This window comes from Rhincodon typus, chromosome 43 (assembly GCF_021869965.1).
Source record: "Rhincodon typus isolate 14 chromosome 43, sRhiTyp1.1, whole genome shotgun sequence".
Lineage (NCBI taxonomy): Eukaryota > Metazoa > Chordata > Chondrichthyes > Orectolobiformes > Rhincodontidae > Rhincodon > Rhincodon typus.
The window spans coordinates 3,996,784-4,012,702 of NC_063374.1; the positions used below are offsets into that span (position 1 = coordinate 3,996,784).

At 47.8% G+C, this 15,919-nt stretch overlaps 1 protein-coding gene across 1 annotated transcript in view; it reads left to right on the top strand.

The window, feature by feature from the left end:
* Positions 1–15,919, top strand: part of LOC109926285 (pyruvate carboxylase, mitochondrial-like) — a 66,303-nt gene that overhangs the window by 6,563 nt on the left and 43,821 nt on the right. The window contains exons 2-3 of the mRNA XM_048619612.1: positions 2,219–2,375; positions 11,346–11,586. Coding sequence (XP_048475569.1) covers positions 2,219–2,375; positions 11,346–11,586 — 398 coding nt within the window. The remainder of the gene's footprint in view (positions 1–2,218; positions 2,376–11,345; positions 11,587–15,919) is intronic.

Sequence of the window (15,919 nt, forward strand, 5' to 3'; positions counted from 1 at the left end):
GCGGCACTCCCTCAGCACTGACCCTCCAACAGTGCGGCACTCCCTCATTACTGACCCTCCTACAGTGCGGCACTCCCTCAGCACTGACCCTCCAACAGTGCGGCACTCCCTCAGCACTGACCCTCCGACAGTGTGGCACTCCCTCAGTACTGACCCTCTGACACTGCGGCACTCCCTCAGCACTGACCCTCCAACAGTGCGGCACTCCCTCAGCACTGACCCTCCGACACTGCAGCACTCCCTCAGCACTGACCCTCCAACAGTGCGGCGCTCCCTCAGCATTGACCCTCCGACACTGCGGCGCTCCCTCAGCACTGACCCTCTGACAGTGCGGCGTTCCCTCAGCATTGACCCTCCGACAGTGCGGCGCTCCCTCAGTACTGACCCTCCGACAGTGTGGCGCTCCGTCAGTACTGACCCTCCGACACTGCGGCACTCCCTTATCATCTGTTGCATTAATTAAGAGTGAGTGAGTTACTCATTGGCATTAATGTCTTGAAAGGTACAGTGGAAAGTGTTTTGTCACCGCAGCCAAGCGCCATTTGGAGTTACAAAAGGAATGAAACGAATTACATGAATAGATTTCATCTTCTGTACAAGGGTCCTTCAAACACAACTCCAGGGCTTCTACAAATTCTTTGTAAGGTGTCCCAGGCCTCGAGCAGTCCCTGCTCCGTGTACAGCAACGACGATCTACCAAAAGACCACGCTCTGGGCATACCATAGCCACGTGTGCCCAATTTCGACACGATCACTGGCACAACTGGTGACCCGTTGAGTCCATGCTCCAGGCCTACCACAGGCAGGAGCCTCCCCACCCCTCCCCACTCCAGGCATCATCAACGCCCCAGCCGACGCCATGACATCAGAAGATGAAGAAAAGCAAGAAGGGAAAGATTGAAGAGGGAGAGAGAAGGATGTGAGCGGCCTGGTACGACGGGCTCAGGAGCCCGATCACTACCTCCCATGCTGACACATCCATCTTAAACATAGCCTCGACTGGAAAAAAAGATGTCAATCACGTGGGATCACATCAAGTGTTTTGGGGCATTTATTGATGTGCAGGGCGTCCCCGAATTGTGAACGCCCAAGTTACAGACCCTCGTGCTTATAAAGGCGATCACACACGGAGGTGTAATTTTAAAGATCTGATATCCAAACATTTCCCGTCCTTAAGAACAGCAGCTTTATATTGTCCAGTTATGCATTCCTACTTGTACACAAGTTGACTTGCGTACAGACTCCAGAACGGAACGAGAAACCGCTCACTGTTACGGACCAGACCAGACTCCCTCAAAATATTTTAAGAGAGTAACCTAGACCCTAACTTTTCTCATATTAAAGGCAAGTATAAAGTGCTGTGTTCCAGATGCAATTGGACTACTTGACATTAGGCAAAACACAATTTATTCAAACACTATAGTTAAAATACAACAAAACAAAGAACTTAGAATAACTTAAGTTTCTTGGAAAACTTGACAGAATAATAGATACAGTAATTATTACGAATTAACTATTCCAATATAGTAACGTCCCATAAACACACACCTTGGCAAAAAGGCAAATTCAGGAAACAGATTGTCTCATACACAATCCAGCAGCAGAGAGAGAAATCCCAGCTTCTAGCTGTAACCAAGAAAGGGGAAAATATAGCTTTTGCTTCTTCGGGACTGCAGCAGCTTCAGCTCAAGCTAAAAGCTGAAAAAAAGGTAGAAATCCTGGTCTGAGAGAGATGGCAACACCCATCCAGGTTGCTTCTGTTGTTCGAACTTTTAAAAAAATAGCCCAAGGCCTCACAAGCTGTTTATGCAGCCAGAGAGTGCTTGCTACCTCTTGTTCAACCTCTCTGTTAGAGAGAAACCAGGACAAAATGCACCTCATAAAGGCATAGCATCCTCACTCTATCACAAATTCTCCTTCTGTACACCCACAGGAGATGGTCAGATGGGGACAAGACTCAACAAAGGGTCAATTCCTTTCTCAAACAGGGTTAATCTGGGAAACCACCAACTAGGGAATTGAAAATCCACATTGCCATCCCAAAGAAAATGGATTCAGGTGTTGTTTGGGTAGGTGTTGGGGGGGTAGTTTGTCTTAGTTTGGTCTTTGAGGAGTTTGAAGGAAATTGTGGTTAAAAAAGGCTCAGTCTGGGTTTTGTTTTGCTGCTGACAGTTTGCTCAGCTGATGCCAGTTGACCCTGATACCCTCTCGCCCACAGGTGCCACGTTTGACGTGGCAATGCGCTTCCTGTACGAGTGTCCCTGGAAACGCCTGCAGGAGATGCGAGACCTGATTCCCAACATCCCCTTCCAGATGCTCCTGAGGGGTGCCAACGCTGTGGGTTATACCAACTACCCGGACAACGCAGTGCACAAGTAAGATGACCCATCTGCCCTTCCCTGTGTGATGTCTCGCGGTTGGTATGTGATATATCCCCGATAACCGCACCATATCATAGCATGTGTCCTGACTGTCCAAAGGTTTCATTCTCCCTCGTATTAAACCCTCTTGCAGCATGACGTGCTGAGAAAGGCATGCTACACTCTATGTCCAACTGACTTTGCTTCAGTGGGGAGCTGATAGCCTGGTGGTGTTATTACTAGACTAATAATCCAGAAATTTACCTAATGTTCTGGGGTCCTAGGTTCAAATCTCACTGTTACTGATGGTAGAATTTTAATTCAATTTTTCAAAAAAAGACTGGAATTAAGAATCTACTGATGACCGTGAAACTATTGTCAATTGTCGTAAAAACTATCAGGTTCTCTAGGGTCGTAGAGCCATATGGCACGGAATCAGACACTTTGGTCCAACTTATCCACTCCGACCAGATATCCTAAATTAATCCCGTCCCATTTGCCAACATATGGCCCGATTCCCTGTAAACCCGTCCTATTCATGTACCCATCAGATGGCAGATCATCCATACATGCACTACCCTCTGCATGAAAAAGTTGCCCCTCAGGTCCTGTTTAAATCTTTCTCCTCTCATCTTAAACCTGTGTGCAATTCTGGTCTCCCTGCTATAGGAAAGATGTTGTGAAACTTGAAAGGGTTCAGAAAAGATTTACAAGGATGTTGCCAGGGTTGGAAGGTTTGAGCTACAGGGAGAGGCTGAATAGGCTGGGGCTATTTTCCCTGGAGCGTCGGAGGCTGAGGGGTGACCTTATAGAGGTTTATAGAATCATGAGGAGCATGGATAGGGTGAATAGCCAAGGTCTTTTCCCTAGCAGTAGGGGAGTCCAAAACTACAGGACATAGGTTTAAGTGGGAGGGGAAAGATTTAAAAGGGACCTAAGGGGCAGCTTTTTAACGTAGAGTGTGGTGTGTGTATGGAATGAGCTGCCAGAGGAAGTGGTGGAGGCTGGTACAATTACAGCATTTAAAAGGCATCTGGATGGGTACATGGATAGGAAGGGTTTAGAGGGATATGGGCCAAACGCTGGCAAATTTTTTCGGATATCTGGTTGGCATGGATGAATTAAACCGAAGGGTTGTTGCACATCTCTATGACTCTAAGCCCTCTAGTTTTGGACTTCCCCACCCCAGGGAAAAGACCTTGGCTATTTACCTTATCCATCCACCTCATGATGCTCCAGAGAAAATAGCCCCAGTGTATTCAGCCTTTCCCTGTAGCTCAAACCCTCCAACCCTGCCAACATCCTTGTAAATCTTCTCTGAACCCTTTCAAGTTCCAATTCTTTCCTATTGCAGGGAGACCAGAATTGAGCACAGTATTCCAAAAGTGGCCTAACCAATGTCCTGTACAGCCGCAACATGACCTCCCAACTCCTATACTCAATGCACTGACAAATAAAGGCAAGCATACTGTTACAGAGGGGAAATGGCCGAACCCCTGTGACAGTTAAACCAAACCAAGCCCCAATCTGCTATGGCGGGATTAGATGTTCTCTTCTAATAATTACCCCCAAAACACCCAGAGAAGCTCGGCTTTCTCCTCGTAATCTGTGAAAAGAGTGGCTAAAAGAATGAAAATCCTTGATCCACTTTAGAAATAACAAGAAGCAATTTAGTTATTTAACCTTAACAACGATCAGAATTACTAACAAACCAAACAACTCTCCCTTAAACTACTATTTACTCCTTAACTGAGCTAAATTCTACTGGAATGCTGTTCAAACAAACACAAGTCCCACTTGTATAAACCCAATTAATAAGACAACAATAAATTAAAAACTTAATCTCTCCAGGTTCACACAGACTGTGTCTTCTGGAACCCTCTGCCTTCTGTTGATCTGACGCCACAAATGCCTTTCTTCTGCTGATCCTGCTGTCAGGGATGTTTTCTCTATAATTTCTTTTTTGAGAACTCTGAGCTAAAAATGCCTTTAATCGATAAGATGGTGCTTTCTCAGAGAGGTTAGCGATTTCTTGTGAGAGCTCGGGGCTTATTTCTCAGATGGCAGGCTTGCTGTCCCCTCAGATGACAATTGGCTCTCTCTGATTTTCCAAATGCCCTCATCTTTATATACCTGCTGATGACACATCGATTTCTTATAATATGATTGGTTTCAGGTTGCCAAAACCATCAGCCTTAAATTCAGTTGGTTTTTGGTAGCTCAGGGCCTAGTTCAAATTGATTGGCTAAAATTGATTGGTAAAAAAAAAAGTGCTGCTTGGCCTTTCAATATACATGTTTCAGTCTTGGGTACGTTTTGTACAGGCACCCTCCAGCTGCTGCTCACAGACATATATTTTAAAAATCTCTAAGAACAAAGGGACGACACACTGCTTTTCTCCACTATCATTTTTAACCAACAAATTCTAACTGCTGCCTTCCAATTCGTGAATACTTGACACAACTTCATAACAATACCAAACGCCTTCTTCCCTACCCTGTCTACCTGCGACTCCACTTTCAGGGAACTATGAGCCTGCCCCCCAAGGCCTTTTTGTTTGGTGACACTCCCCAGGACCTTACCATTATGTTTATAAGTCTTGCCCTGATTTGGACTAATAATAGGAAGGAAATCTGCCATCCTTTCCTGGTGTGGCCTACGTGTGATTCCAGACCCACAGCAATGTGGTTGACTCTTAACTGCCCTCTGGGCAATTAGGGATGGGGCAATAAATGCTGCCTAGCCAGTGACATCCTCATTCTGTTAATGAATAAATAAAAAAGTCCAGACGCTCAAGTTCCCCCTGTGCTTGTAATGTATGTAGACACTGGGAACAAATCCGGGAATAATTGCAATAAATCCTTCAGTGTTCCATTACTCTCATCCCCTCCTTACATTACAAGAACTGACATAAGTACCACCACAGATCAGGTACAGATACCTTCCTGAAGGTTCAGACACCTCCAGGAGATAGTGAGGACAGAACAGATCTGGATTAGAACTCCCAGATCCCATATATCACACCATCCATTGCCATCTCCTCCGCACTGAGACATCCCAGCTCTCCAGGATGGGGGTGGGGTGGGGGTGGAAACAGATCATCAGGCAGGCGTTTATTTTTCACAAGTGTCCCCTCGGAAGCTTTATCAGTGGAAGAGCAGTGGATGCAAAAGCAGTCAGTTCATGCTAGATCTGTACAAATCACCAGGCCTCAGCTAGGCCTCAGCGCTCAGTTTTGGGCACTTTATGTCAAAGTAGGCCCTGGAGAGAGATTTAGCGGGATGGGACTGGAGATGAGCCATAAGGAGAGACTAGATAGGCTTGGATAGTTTTCTCTAGAGCAGAGAAGATTGAGGGGGGCATGATTGAGGTGTATAAGATTATGAGGGGTATGGACAGGGTGAATAGAGAGCAGCTGTTCCCCTTGGTTGAGGGGTCAATCACACAGGGACATAGTTTTAGGGTAAGAGGCAGGAGATTCAGAGGGGATTTGAGAAAAACCTTTTCACTCTGGATGGTGGGAATCTGGAATGCACTGCCTGGAAAGGTAGTGGAGGCTGGAAACCTTACAACCTTTAAAAAAGATTTGGACTCACACTTGAAATATAACATTGAAGGATATGGGACAAGTGCAGGAAATTGGGATTAGTGCGCCTTTAGTGGTGGTTTAGTGAATCTATGAGGGACGTTACTGAATATAGAGAGACTGATGGTACTGGTAAAGTCCTCATCTAAGCAAAGTGGGAGATCTGATAAAGGTGTTCAAAACCACTGAAGGATATGATAGAAATTTTATTACAGTCCCTGGTGTCTAAATTTAAGGCCTAGTGGTATTGTTGCTGTGCTGTTATTCCAGGAAGATCCCAGGTAATGTTCTGGGGACCCGGGTTCAAATCCAGCCACAACAGATGGTGAGATTTGAATTCAATAAAGTGAATATTTGAAATTAGGAGTATAATAATGACCATGGATCGAGGAAACCACCATCCTCGCCTGGTCTGGCCTACGTGTGACTCCAGACCCGCTTTTATACAGAGTATGAGATAACAAGGTGTAGAGCTTGATGAACACAGCAGGCCAAGCAGCATCAGAGGAGCAGGAAAGCTGATGTTTCGGGCCTAGACCCTTCTTCAGAAAATTTCTTTATACAGAAAGTGTTTGGTCTGTGGAATGAGCTGTGAGAGAAAGTGGTGGATGCAGGTACACTTAAAAGATATTTGGATAAATTCATGAATAGAAAAAGTTTGGAGGGATGTGGGCCAAACACAGGGAAGGTGGGGTAACAAGGTGTAGAGCTGGATGAACACAGCAGGCCAAGCAGCATCAGAGGAGCAGGAAGGCTGACGTTTCGGGTCTGGACCCTTATTCAGAAAAAATCTCACAGGGAAGGCGGAACTAGTTTGGTTTGGGAACATGGTCAATGCAGACCGAAGGGCCTGTTCCAAGCTGTATGACTATGACACAACAATGTGGTTGGCTCTTCCGGGCAATTAGGGATGGGCAATAAATGCTGGACTAGCCAGCAACACCCACCCCCCCTCCACATCCTGTAAATAAATTTTAAAAATACCTCCAGCGTACATGTGACTCCAGACCTGCAGTTTAACCCCAGAGCCCCTATGTAATGGACCAGTATGCTGCTCAGTTCAAGGTCGGGGGGGAGCGGTCAACAGATGCTGGCCTTCTCCAGTGATATCCGTGAACATTCCAAGGATAACAATTGTGTTGCGCGGTGGGTTGCCGTGATCTGGGGCACACTGTCGGGAATGACGGATCCAGTCGAGGTGTTCGGAAGGGGAAGTTGACTCATAGCTAAAACGGAGTAACTCGCAGGGCTTGTAGAACAGTACCAACACTGATGGGCTGAACAACCCCCCTTCCTCAGCAGCGTCAGGTCCCACGATTCTAGGTCACACCAAGCACGAAGAACTGCGGATGGGAATCAAAACAGCCCTGCTGTCCCTGGGTGCCACGGGGACAATGTTGAGTGAAGAAGAGGGGCATTTTATAGAGTCATGCAGCACAAAAAAAAAGGCCCTTCGGCCCAACTCGTCCATGATGACCAGGTTTCCTGTACTGAACTAGTACCACTTGCCTCCGATGGGCCCACATCCCTCTAAGCCCTTCCTATTCATGTACCCATTCAGATGCCTTTTAAATGTTGTCATTGTACCAGCCTCCACCACTTCCGCTGGCAGCTCGTTCCATATACACACCACCCTCTGTGTGAAAAAGTTGCCCCTCAGGTCCCTTTTAAATCTTTCCCCTCTCACCTTAAACCTATGCCCCTCTAGTTTTGGACTCCCCCACCCCAGAGAAAAGATCTTGGTTGTTCACCCTGTCCCCTCATGGTTTTATAAACCTCTATAAGGTCACCCCTCAGCCTGAAATGTTCCAGAGGAAAAAGTCCCAGCCAATTCAGCATCTCCTTATAGCTCAAATCGTCCAGTCTCAGTAACATCCTTGTAAATCTTTTTTGAACCCTTTCTAGTTTAATAATATCCTTTCTATAGAGAGCGACCAGATTGTATGCAGTACTCCAAATGTGGCCTCACCAACGAAGGGTTTAGAGGGAAATGGGCCAAATGCTGGCAAGTGGGACTAGGTTAATGTAGGGTATCTGGTCAGCATGGACGAGTTGGACCGAAGGGTCTGTTTCCATGCTGTATATCTCTATGACTCAATTTGCACACCTGACTAAGCCAGCACTTTTTCCTCATCCTTAATTGCCCAGTGGGAGGCTCAGAGAAAGAAATCTTGTTGCTGTAGCCTGTAGTCACGTGTAGACCAGACTGGGTAAGGACAGCAGATTTTCTTCCCTTGAGGCTGAATGGCCTACGCCCGAAACGTCAGTCTTCCTCCTCCTATGATGCTGCTTGGCCTGCTGTGTTCATCCAGCTCTACACCTTGTTATCTCTCTCTCTCTCTCTACTCCTCCTCCCTCATGGGTGTAACCGCTCCCAGCATCTCCAAACCATCCGCATTCCCAGTCCCTTGGCAATATGTTTGTGAGTGTTTCCCGCACTCTGTCCGATGCCTTCGCTTCTCAGAAAATGTGTGGAACCTGCCATGAGTGGTCGGGGTCTTGAAAGTCACTGCCTGATGGTGCGGTAGGAGGCAGGGTCACTTTGGATGAGCAGGAATTACAGCCAGAGTGACAGGAGGGCGGTGCAAGGCGATCACTCCTGCGGAGAGCTAGCACCCAGACAACAGGCTGAACGGCCTCTTACTGCGCCGAAGCCAGTCTGTGGTTTGCAAAACTCACACCAATCCTTGGTAACCTACGAGTCTAACACTTCCCTCCTCACAGACTGTACCACTTCCTCGCTCTGAGTCATCTCTACCCACAAGTCTAGTGCATGAGCTTACACTATGAAAGCAGCAGTCCTACAATCAAATCCCCATGCTCCGTTATTATAAACCTTCCCCTGTCACATGAAAGCACTGCTCTAACATAGAGGCTTGGTAACTAGGGGGCAGGTATAGATCATTCAGCCCTTCTAGCATGCTTCACCTTCAATAGGATCATGGCTGTTCATCCACCTCAGTCCCCTCTTCCTGCTTCCTCCCTCATACCCTTTGATGCCTTTAGCCCCAAGAACTGTATCTAATTCCCTCTTGAAAACATTCAATGTTTTGGCCTCAACTGCTTTCTGTGGCAGAGAATCCCACAGGCTCCCCACTCTCTGGGTGAAGACATTTCATAGATCATAGAATCCCTACAGTGTGGAAACAGGCCCTTCAGCCCAAGTCCACACTGACCCTCAGAGCATCCCACCCAGACCCATCCCCCTATAACCCACCTAATCTTCACATCCCTGAACACTATGGGCAATTTAGCATGGCCAATCCACTTAATCTGCATAACTTTGGACTGTGGGAGGAAACCGGAGCACCCGGAGGAAACCCACGCAGACACGGGGAGAATGTGCAAACTCCACACAGACAGTTGCCTGAGGGTAGAATTGAACCCAGGTCCTTGGCGCTGTGAGGCAGCAGTGCTAACCACTGAGCCACCGTGCTGCCAAACCAAAGGCAAGCAATCAGGGCTTGTCCGGGAATTGAACCCTGGACCTCTCGCACCCACAGCAAGAATCGTACCCCTACCTCTATTTCTACTCATCTCAGTATTAAATGGCCTACCCTGTAATCCTCAGACTGTGAACCCCTGGTTCTAGATTTCCAAGGTCATGGGAACATCCTTCCTGCGTTGACCCTGTCTAGTCCTGTTGGAATTGTATAGGTTTCTATACATTGTTCTAAACTCCAGCAAATATAGTCCTAACTAATCCAGTCTCTCTCCATACGTCAGTCCTGCCATCCCAGGAATCAGTCTGGTAAACCTTTGCTACACTCCCTCCATCACCAGAACATCCTTCCTCAGATCAGGAGACCCCGACCTGCGCACAGTACTCCAGGGGTGGTCTCACCAAGGCCCCTGTACAACTGCAGCAAGACATCCCTGCTCCTGTGTTTCAATCCTCTCGCTATGAAAAGGCCAATGTACTAGTTGCCTTCATCACCGCCTGCTGCACCTTCAGTGCTTACTTTTAGTTCACTTCTAGTCTCTGTTTCTCATTGCACGGCCAACATGGCACCCATGTCCTTCCCCTTCTATGGGCACTAGCGTTGCTAAAGCGTGTGCGATATGGTGTCCCCACTGAAGACTGCGTACACCGCATCCACCACATTACCCTCATCGACCCACATCAAAAAAACCTAGTTCACTGAACATAAATGCCCTGAAGGTAAACGTGATGGAGGTGCTTCAACCTGTGAAGGAGGTCAATATATTCGATGTCAAGAAATTATTTCTGCGTATGGGGTAGACTGGAAGATGGAGGTGCAGTGCCACAGTAATCCATACCCAGAGGTAAAAAAGACATATCGAATAAAACTCCTGCTTGGAAATGAACGGAACTTTGAGCTAAGTCAGACCAGTTTTCATGGTGCACATGTTTTACTGGTTTTTCATTCTGGGAAGGCCCAGATTACTGGTCTGGAGAAAGGAGTTCAAATCCCAGCACTGCTACACCCAGTGAATATAATGTTGACAGCTGCAAAACCCCTATAGTTCTCAAAAGTCCTTTCGAGAGGGGAAATCCACAGTCCTTACCCGCTCCCGGCTTCCAGACTCCACAACAACACCGTGAACGCTTAACCGCCCTCTGAAATGGCGTTATACCAGGCTCAAAACGTTAACTCTGTTCCTCTGTCCTGGCAGGGCCTTTTTTTATAATTCACTGACAGTCTGAGGGTATCGCTGGCTAGGCCAGCTTTTATTGCCTGTCCCTAATTGCCCAGAGGATAGTTACACATTGCTGTGGGTCTGGAGTCATGTGTAGGCCCAAGACAGGTAAAAATGACAGATGACCTTCCCTATAGGGCATTGGTGAACCAGAGTGGCTTTTCCAACAATCAATAACAGTTTCATGGTAATCACTAGACCCTTAATTCCAGATTCTCTTCTTGAATTCAAATGCCATGGTGGGATTTGAATCCAGGTCCCTGGAACATCAGCTGAGTTCCCCTGGACTAGCAGTCTAGTGATAATACCACTAGGCCACTGTTCCCTCCCCCTACCCCACTGCTGGGTTTCCTCTGATGTTCTCCACATTAGACTCAAATTTCCAGAATTTTTTGCATATATATATAAGAGGGCTGGGGGCGGAACCAATGCTGGCCTGGCCGCATCCTGGGAAAGCGTAATTGTTCAAGAAATCCGATTGGGAATTCAGAAGGAATTCCTTTAGCCAGAGGGAGCGGTGAAGGTAACTCGCATGGATGTATTGAATGGAATGGGGGAAGGGGCGAAGGAACGAGGGAGAAAGGGATTGAAGGATGGGGAGAGAGGGAGACCTGGAACAGCAAGCTTGGAGCCAATGGCCCGAATGACCTTTCGCAGTGCGGGAGGCTGGAGGGGGTGGGGGAGGGCAGCTTGCAAAAGGCTCGGATCTCACCCCTCCATGTGGATGTGTCCATCAGGTTCTGCGAAGTGGCCAAGGAGAACGGGATGGACATCTTCCGCGTGTTCGACTCCCTCAACTACCTGCCGAACATGATCCTGGGCATGGAGGCTGCGGGAAACGCTGGCGGTGTGGTGGAGGCCTCCATCTCCTACACTGGGGACGTCTGCGACCCCACGAGAACCAAGTACTCCCTGGATTACTACCTGAAGCTGGCTGATGAATTGGTCAAGGCTGGTACTCACATCCTCAGCATCAAGGTAAGGGACTGCGAGGCTTGGGTTTCCCGTCAGGAGTCGTAGAGATGTACAACAATGAAACAAACCCTTCAGTCCAACTCATCCATCCTGACCAGATATCCTAAAATAATCTAGTCCCATTTGCCAGCATTTGGCCATATCTCTCTAAACCCTTCCTATCCATGTCCCCATCCAGAGGCCTTTTAAATGCTGTAATTGTACCAGCCTCCACCGCTTTCTCTGGCAGCTCGTTCCATACAAGCACCACCCTCTGCGTGAAAAAGTTGCCCCTTAGGTCCCTTCATATCATTCCCCTCTCACCTTAAACCAATGCCCCTCTAGTTTTGGACTCCCTTACCCTTGGCTGTTCACCTTATCTATGCCCCTCATGGTTTTATAAACCTCTATAAGGTCACCCCTCAGCCTCCAATGCTCCAGGGAAAATAACCCCAGCCTATTCAGCCTCCCCCTGTAGCTCAAACCCTCCAACCCCAGCAACATCCTCATAAATCTTTTCTGCACCCTTTCAAGTTTCAATTCTTACCTATAGCAGGGAGACCAGAATTGAACAGAGTATTCTAGAAGCAGCCCTAACCAATGTCCTGTACAGCTGCAACGTGACCTCCCAACTCCTATACTCAATGCACTGACCAATAGAGGCAACAGCACCAAACACTTTATTCACTATCCTGTCTACCTGCGACTTTCAAGAAGCTATGAACCTGCATCCCAAGGTCTCTTTATTCGGCAACACTCCCACTTTAAATGTATAAGTCCCGCCCTGATTGGCCTTTCCAAAATGCATTTATCTAAATATAACTCCATCTGCCACTCCTCAGCCCATTGGCCCATCTGATCGAGGTCCTGTTGTACTCTGAGGCAACCTTCTTCACTGTCCACTACACCTCCAATTTTGGTTTGTGAGGAGAGAGTGGGGGACTACACTTTGAAGTTTAGAAAATTGAGAGGCAATCTTATTGAAACAATAAACACCCTCGAGGGGGATTGCTAAGGTGGGTAGCAAGTACATGTTTCCTCATGTCAGAGAGACTTCAGAGAGAAGTCACAATTTAAAGGGGTGCCCCTTTGAAAACACCATTGTAGAGAATTCTTCCTCCCAAAAAGGAAGTGTCAAAGAGATTTACGCCTCAGAAAGAGACCCTTCAGCCCATCATTTCCACACTAGTCATCAAGCACCTATCTGCTGAAATTCCATTTTTCAGCAGTGGCCCCAAAAGTTTGTAGATATTTTCTAAACAGCCTGTTCGCAGATATTAGAACACACACAGAAATGCTAGAAAAAACTCAGCAGCTGGGAAGTGTTATGGACTAGACCAAACCCCATCAAAATATATTAGACAGACTACACCCCAACTTTTACTTGTTTTTAAAGGCAAGTATAAGGCGTTGTGTTCCAGATGCTATTTGATTAGTCAAACCACCAGACTTGAGGCAAAACACACTTTGTTCTTACAGTATAGTTAAAATACAAACAAAAGAAAGAAGAATTGGAATGACTCTGTTGGAAAACTCTACAGAATGGTAGATTTTTTAGTGACTAAGTAGCAACTGTTCCAATATCGTAACATCCCTTAAACATATCCTTGGCAAAGGCAAATTCAATGAAATAGATTGTCTCACGTTCAATTCTAGCAGCAGAAAGAGAACCCCAACTTTTAGCTGTAACAGCGAGAGGAATAACAGCTTCCACATCCAGCTTCAAGACTCTAGCAACTGCAGAAAGCTAAAAGTAAAAATCCTGGCTCTGTGGGAGCCTGACTCCACCCATTCATGCTGCTTCTACTGTTCCAAATTTGAAAAAAAAGGCCCCAAGGGGCTCACAAGCATATTTACTTGAAATATCCCAGTCAGCCCCTCTGTCTCAAACACTCTTCCGGAAAAAAAGGACAAAATACACCTCTTAAAGCCATAGGATTGTCACAGAAGAGAGAGAGACACTAAGTTAATGTTTCAAGTCTGGAATAAAGATGCAGGCCATTCAGCCCTTCAGTTCTGAGGAATGATTCATAACCAGACTCGAAATGTTAACTCTGTCTCTCTCTCTCTCTCTCCACAGATGCTGCCAGACCTGCTGAGTTTCCTCTGGCAATTTCGGCGTTAGTTTCAGATATTCAGCATCCGCAGAATTTAGCCTCTTCTCAAGTATTAGGACACACCTCTGGAATAGGTGACACCTGAACCCGAGCCCCCTAGTCCAGAGGTCACTGCACTACAAAAGGCCCACTTGTATTGTCCTGCATTTTAAGTGCTGATCTAAATACTACGAGTGTTTTGGCCTCTATCGTCTCCACAGGCAGTGAGTTCCAGATTTCCCGCCAGCCTCTGGGTGAAAAGATTCCTCCTTAATTCTCTTTGCAACCTCTTCTCCTCTCCGTTCAATTCCTTTAATCCCTGATTACACTCGGAGGCAATGCCTGAGGCTTCAAGTGGGCTGGAGCCGGTGTGCATGTGACCCGGAGATGGGAGTGTGACACTGCGTGCGGTAAAATGACGCTGACTCTGTGTGCCGCCCGAAGAGGAGCACGGAGCAGAGGGAAAGCATTCTCGAGTGCATTGGCCAAGCCTGGGATGTGCTTTCCAGTCCACCTCTGTCCCCTCGCTGTCAGTGCTCACCTCTGAGCGAGCGAAAACACTTGCGTTGCTGGCAAGCGAAGGATCTGCTTGGTGGCTGTTAGGTATTATTTAAGCCGTGTTTTTCTCAGCGAGACTCACATGTCAACACTGCATTGGGTTTGGTCAGTGTGACGCGTGCATTAGCGTGTGTGAGCGTTCCGATGAAGAATTCCCATACGTTAAAGCAAATCACACACGTTTGTGTCGCTATGCTGGAGGAAGTAGTCCTTGCATTTTTGTTTTACACCGTAACCCAGGCGGGGAAATGGGGTGGGTGGGGTTTGTTGAGTCCACATTTAACCATGAGCTGCGAAGGCAGAGCAGCGCTTAGAAAGGTAGCAGTAGCACAGCGCAACTCTCTGTGATTCCTCCAGGCTTTCAGCCACGGCTGCACTTATTCCCAATTCCCTCGCCTTGCAAAGCTGCTGCAGCCCTTGCGATGATGCACTGCTACAGCCCTTGCGATGATGCTTTGCTGCAGCCCTTGTGATGAGCCACTGCTACAGCCCTTGCGATGATCCACTGCTACAGCCCTTGCGATGATGCACTGCTGCAGCCCCTGTGATGGTGCACTGCTGCAGCCCTTGCAATGATGCACTGCTGCATCCTGTGTGATGGTGCACTGCTGCAACCCCTGTGATGATGCACTGCTGCAGCCCTTGCGATGACGCTTTGCTGCAGCCCTTGCGATGACGCACTGCTGCAGCCCTTGCGATGACGCACTGCTGCAGCCCTTGCGATGACGCACTGCTGCAGCCCTTGCGATGATGCATTGCTGCAGCCCTTGCGATGATGCTTTGCTGCAGCCCTTGCGATGATGCACTGCTGCAGTCCTTGCGATGATGCTTTGCTGCAGCCCTTGCGATGATGCACTGCTGCAGCACTTGCGATTGTGCACTGCTGCAGCCTTCACAATGGTGCACTGCTGCAGCCCCTGCAATGGTGCACTGCTGCGGCCTTCGCAATAATGCACTGCTGCAGCCCTTGCAGTGATGCACTGCTGCCACCCTTGTGATGTTACGCTGCTGCAGCCTGTGTGATGATGCACTGCTGCAGCACTTGCAATGGTACACTACTGCAGCCCTTGCAATGATGCACTGCTGCAGCCCCTGGAATGATGCACTGCTGCAGCCCCTGGAATGATGCACTACTGCAGCTCCTGCGATGATGCACACCTGCAGCCATTGCGATGGTGCACTGCTGCAGCCCTTGCGATGGTGCACTGCTGCAGCCCCTGTGATGGTGCACTGCTGCAGCTCCTGAGATGGTGCACTGCTGAAGCACTTGCGATGGTGCACTGCTGCAGGATTGTTGCTTCTCTGGGAGGGCCATCAAAGACTTGATGGGTCCAATGGCCCTTTTCTGTGCGGTTTTACAATTCTGTGACCACAGCAGATTTCATTTCGATATTGCCGTTGCCGCAATAAGGCACCCAAGGACTTTTCACAGGAATATTTGCCAAGAGGATTTGGCAATCAGCCAAACAGGAAGATATCGCATCAGGAGTTAAAGATGGGTTTTAAGGAGCCTGTTAAAGGAGGGAAGAGACCTGGAGAGGTAAAGCGATCAAGAAGTTCATTCCTGGGCAAAAGCAGCCCATTTAATTGGCACCCCATCTAAAACACCATCGACATTAACTCCCTCAATAATAGAGCCCCTACAGTGTGGAAGCAGACCATTCAACCCACATTGCCCCTCCAGAGAGCCATCCCACCCAGAT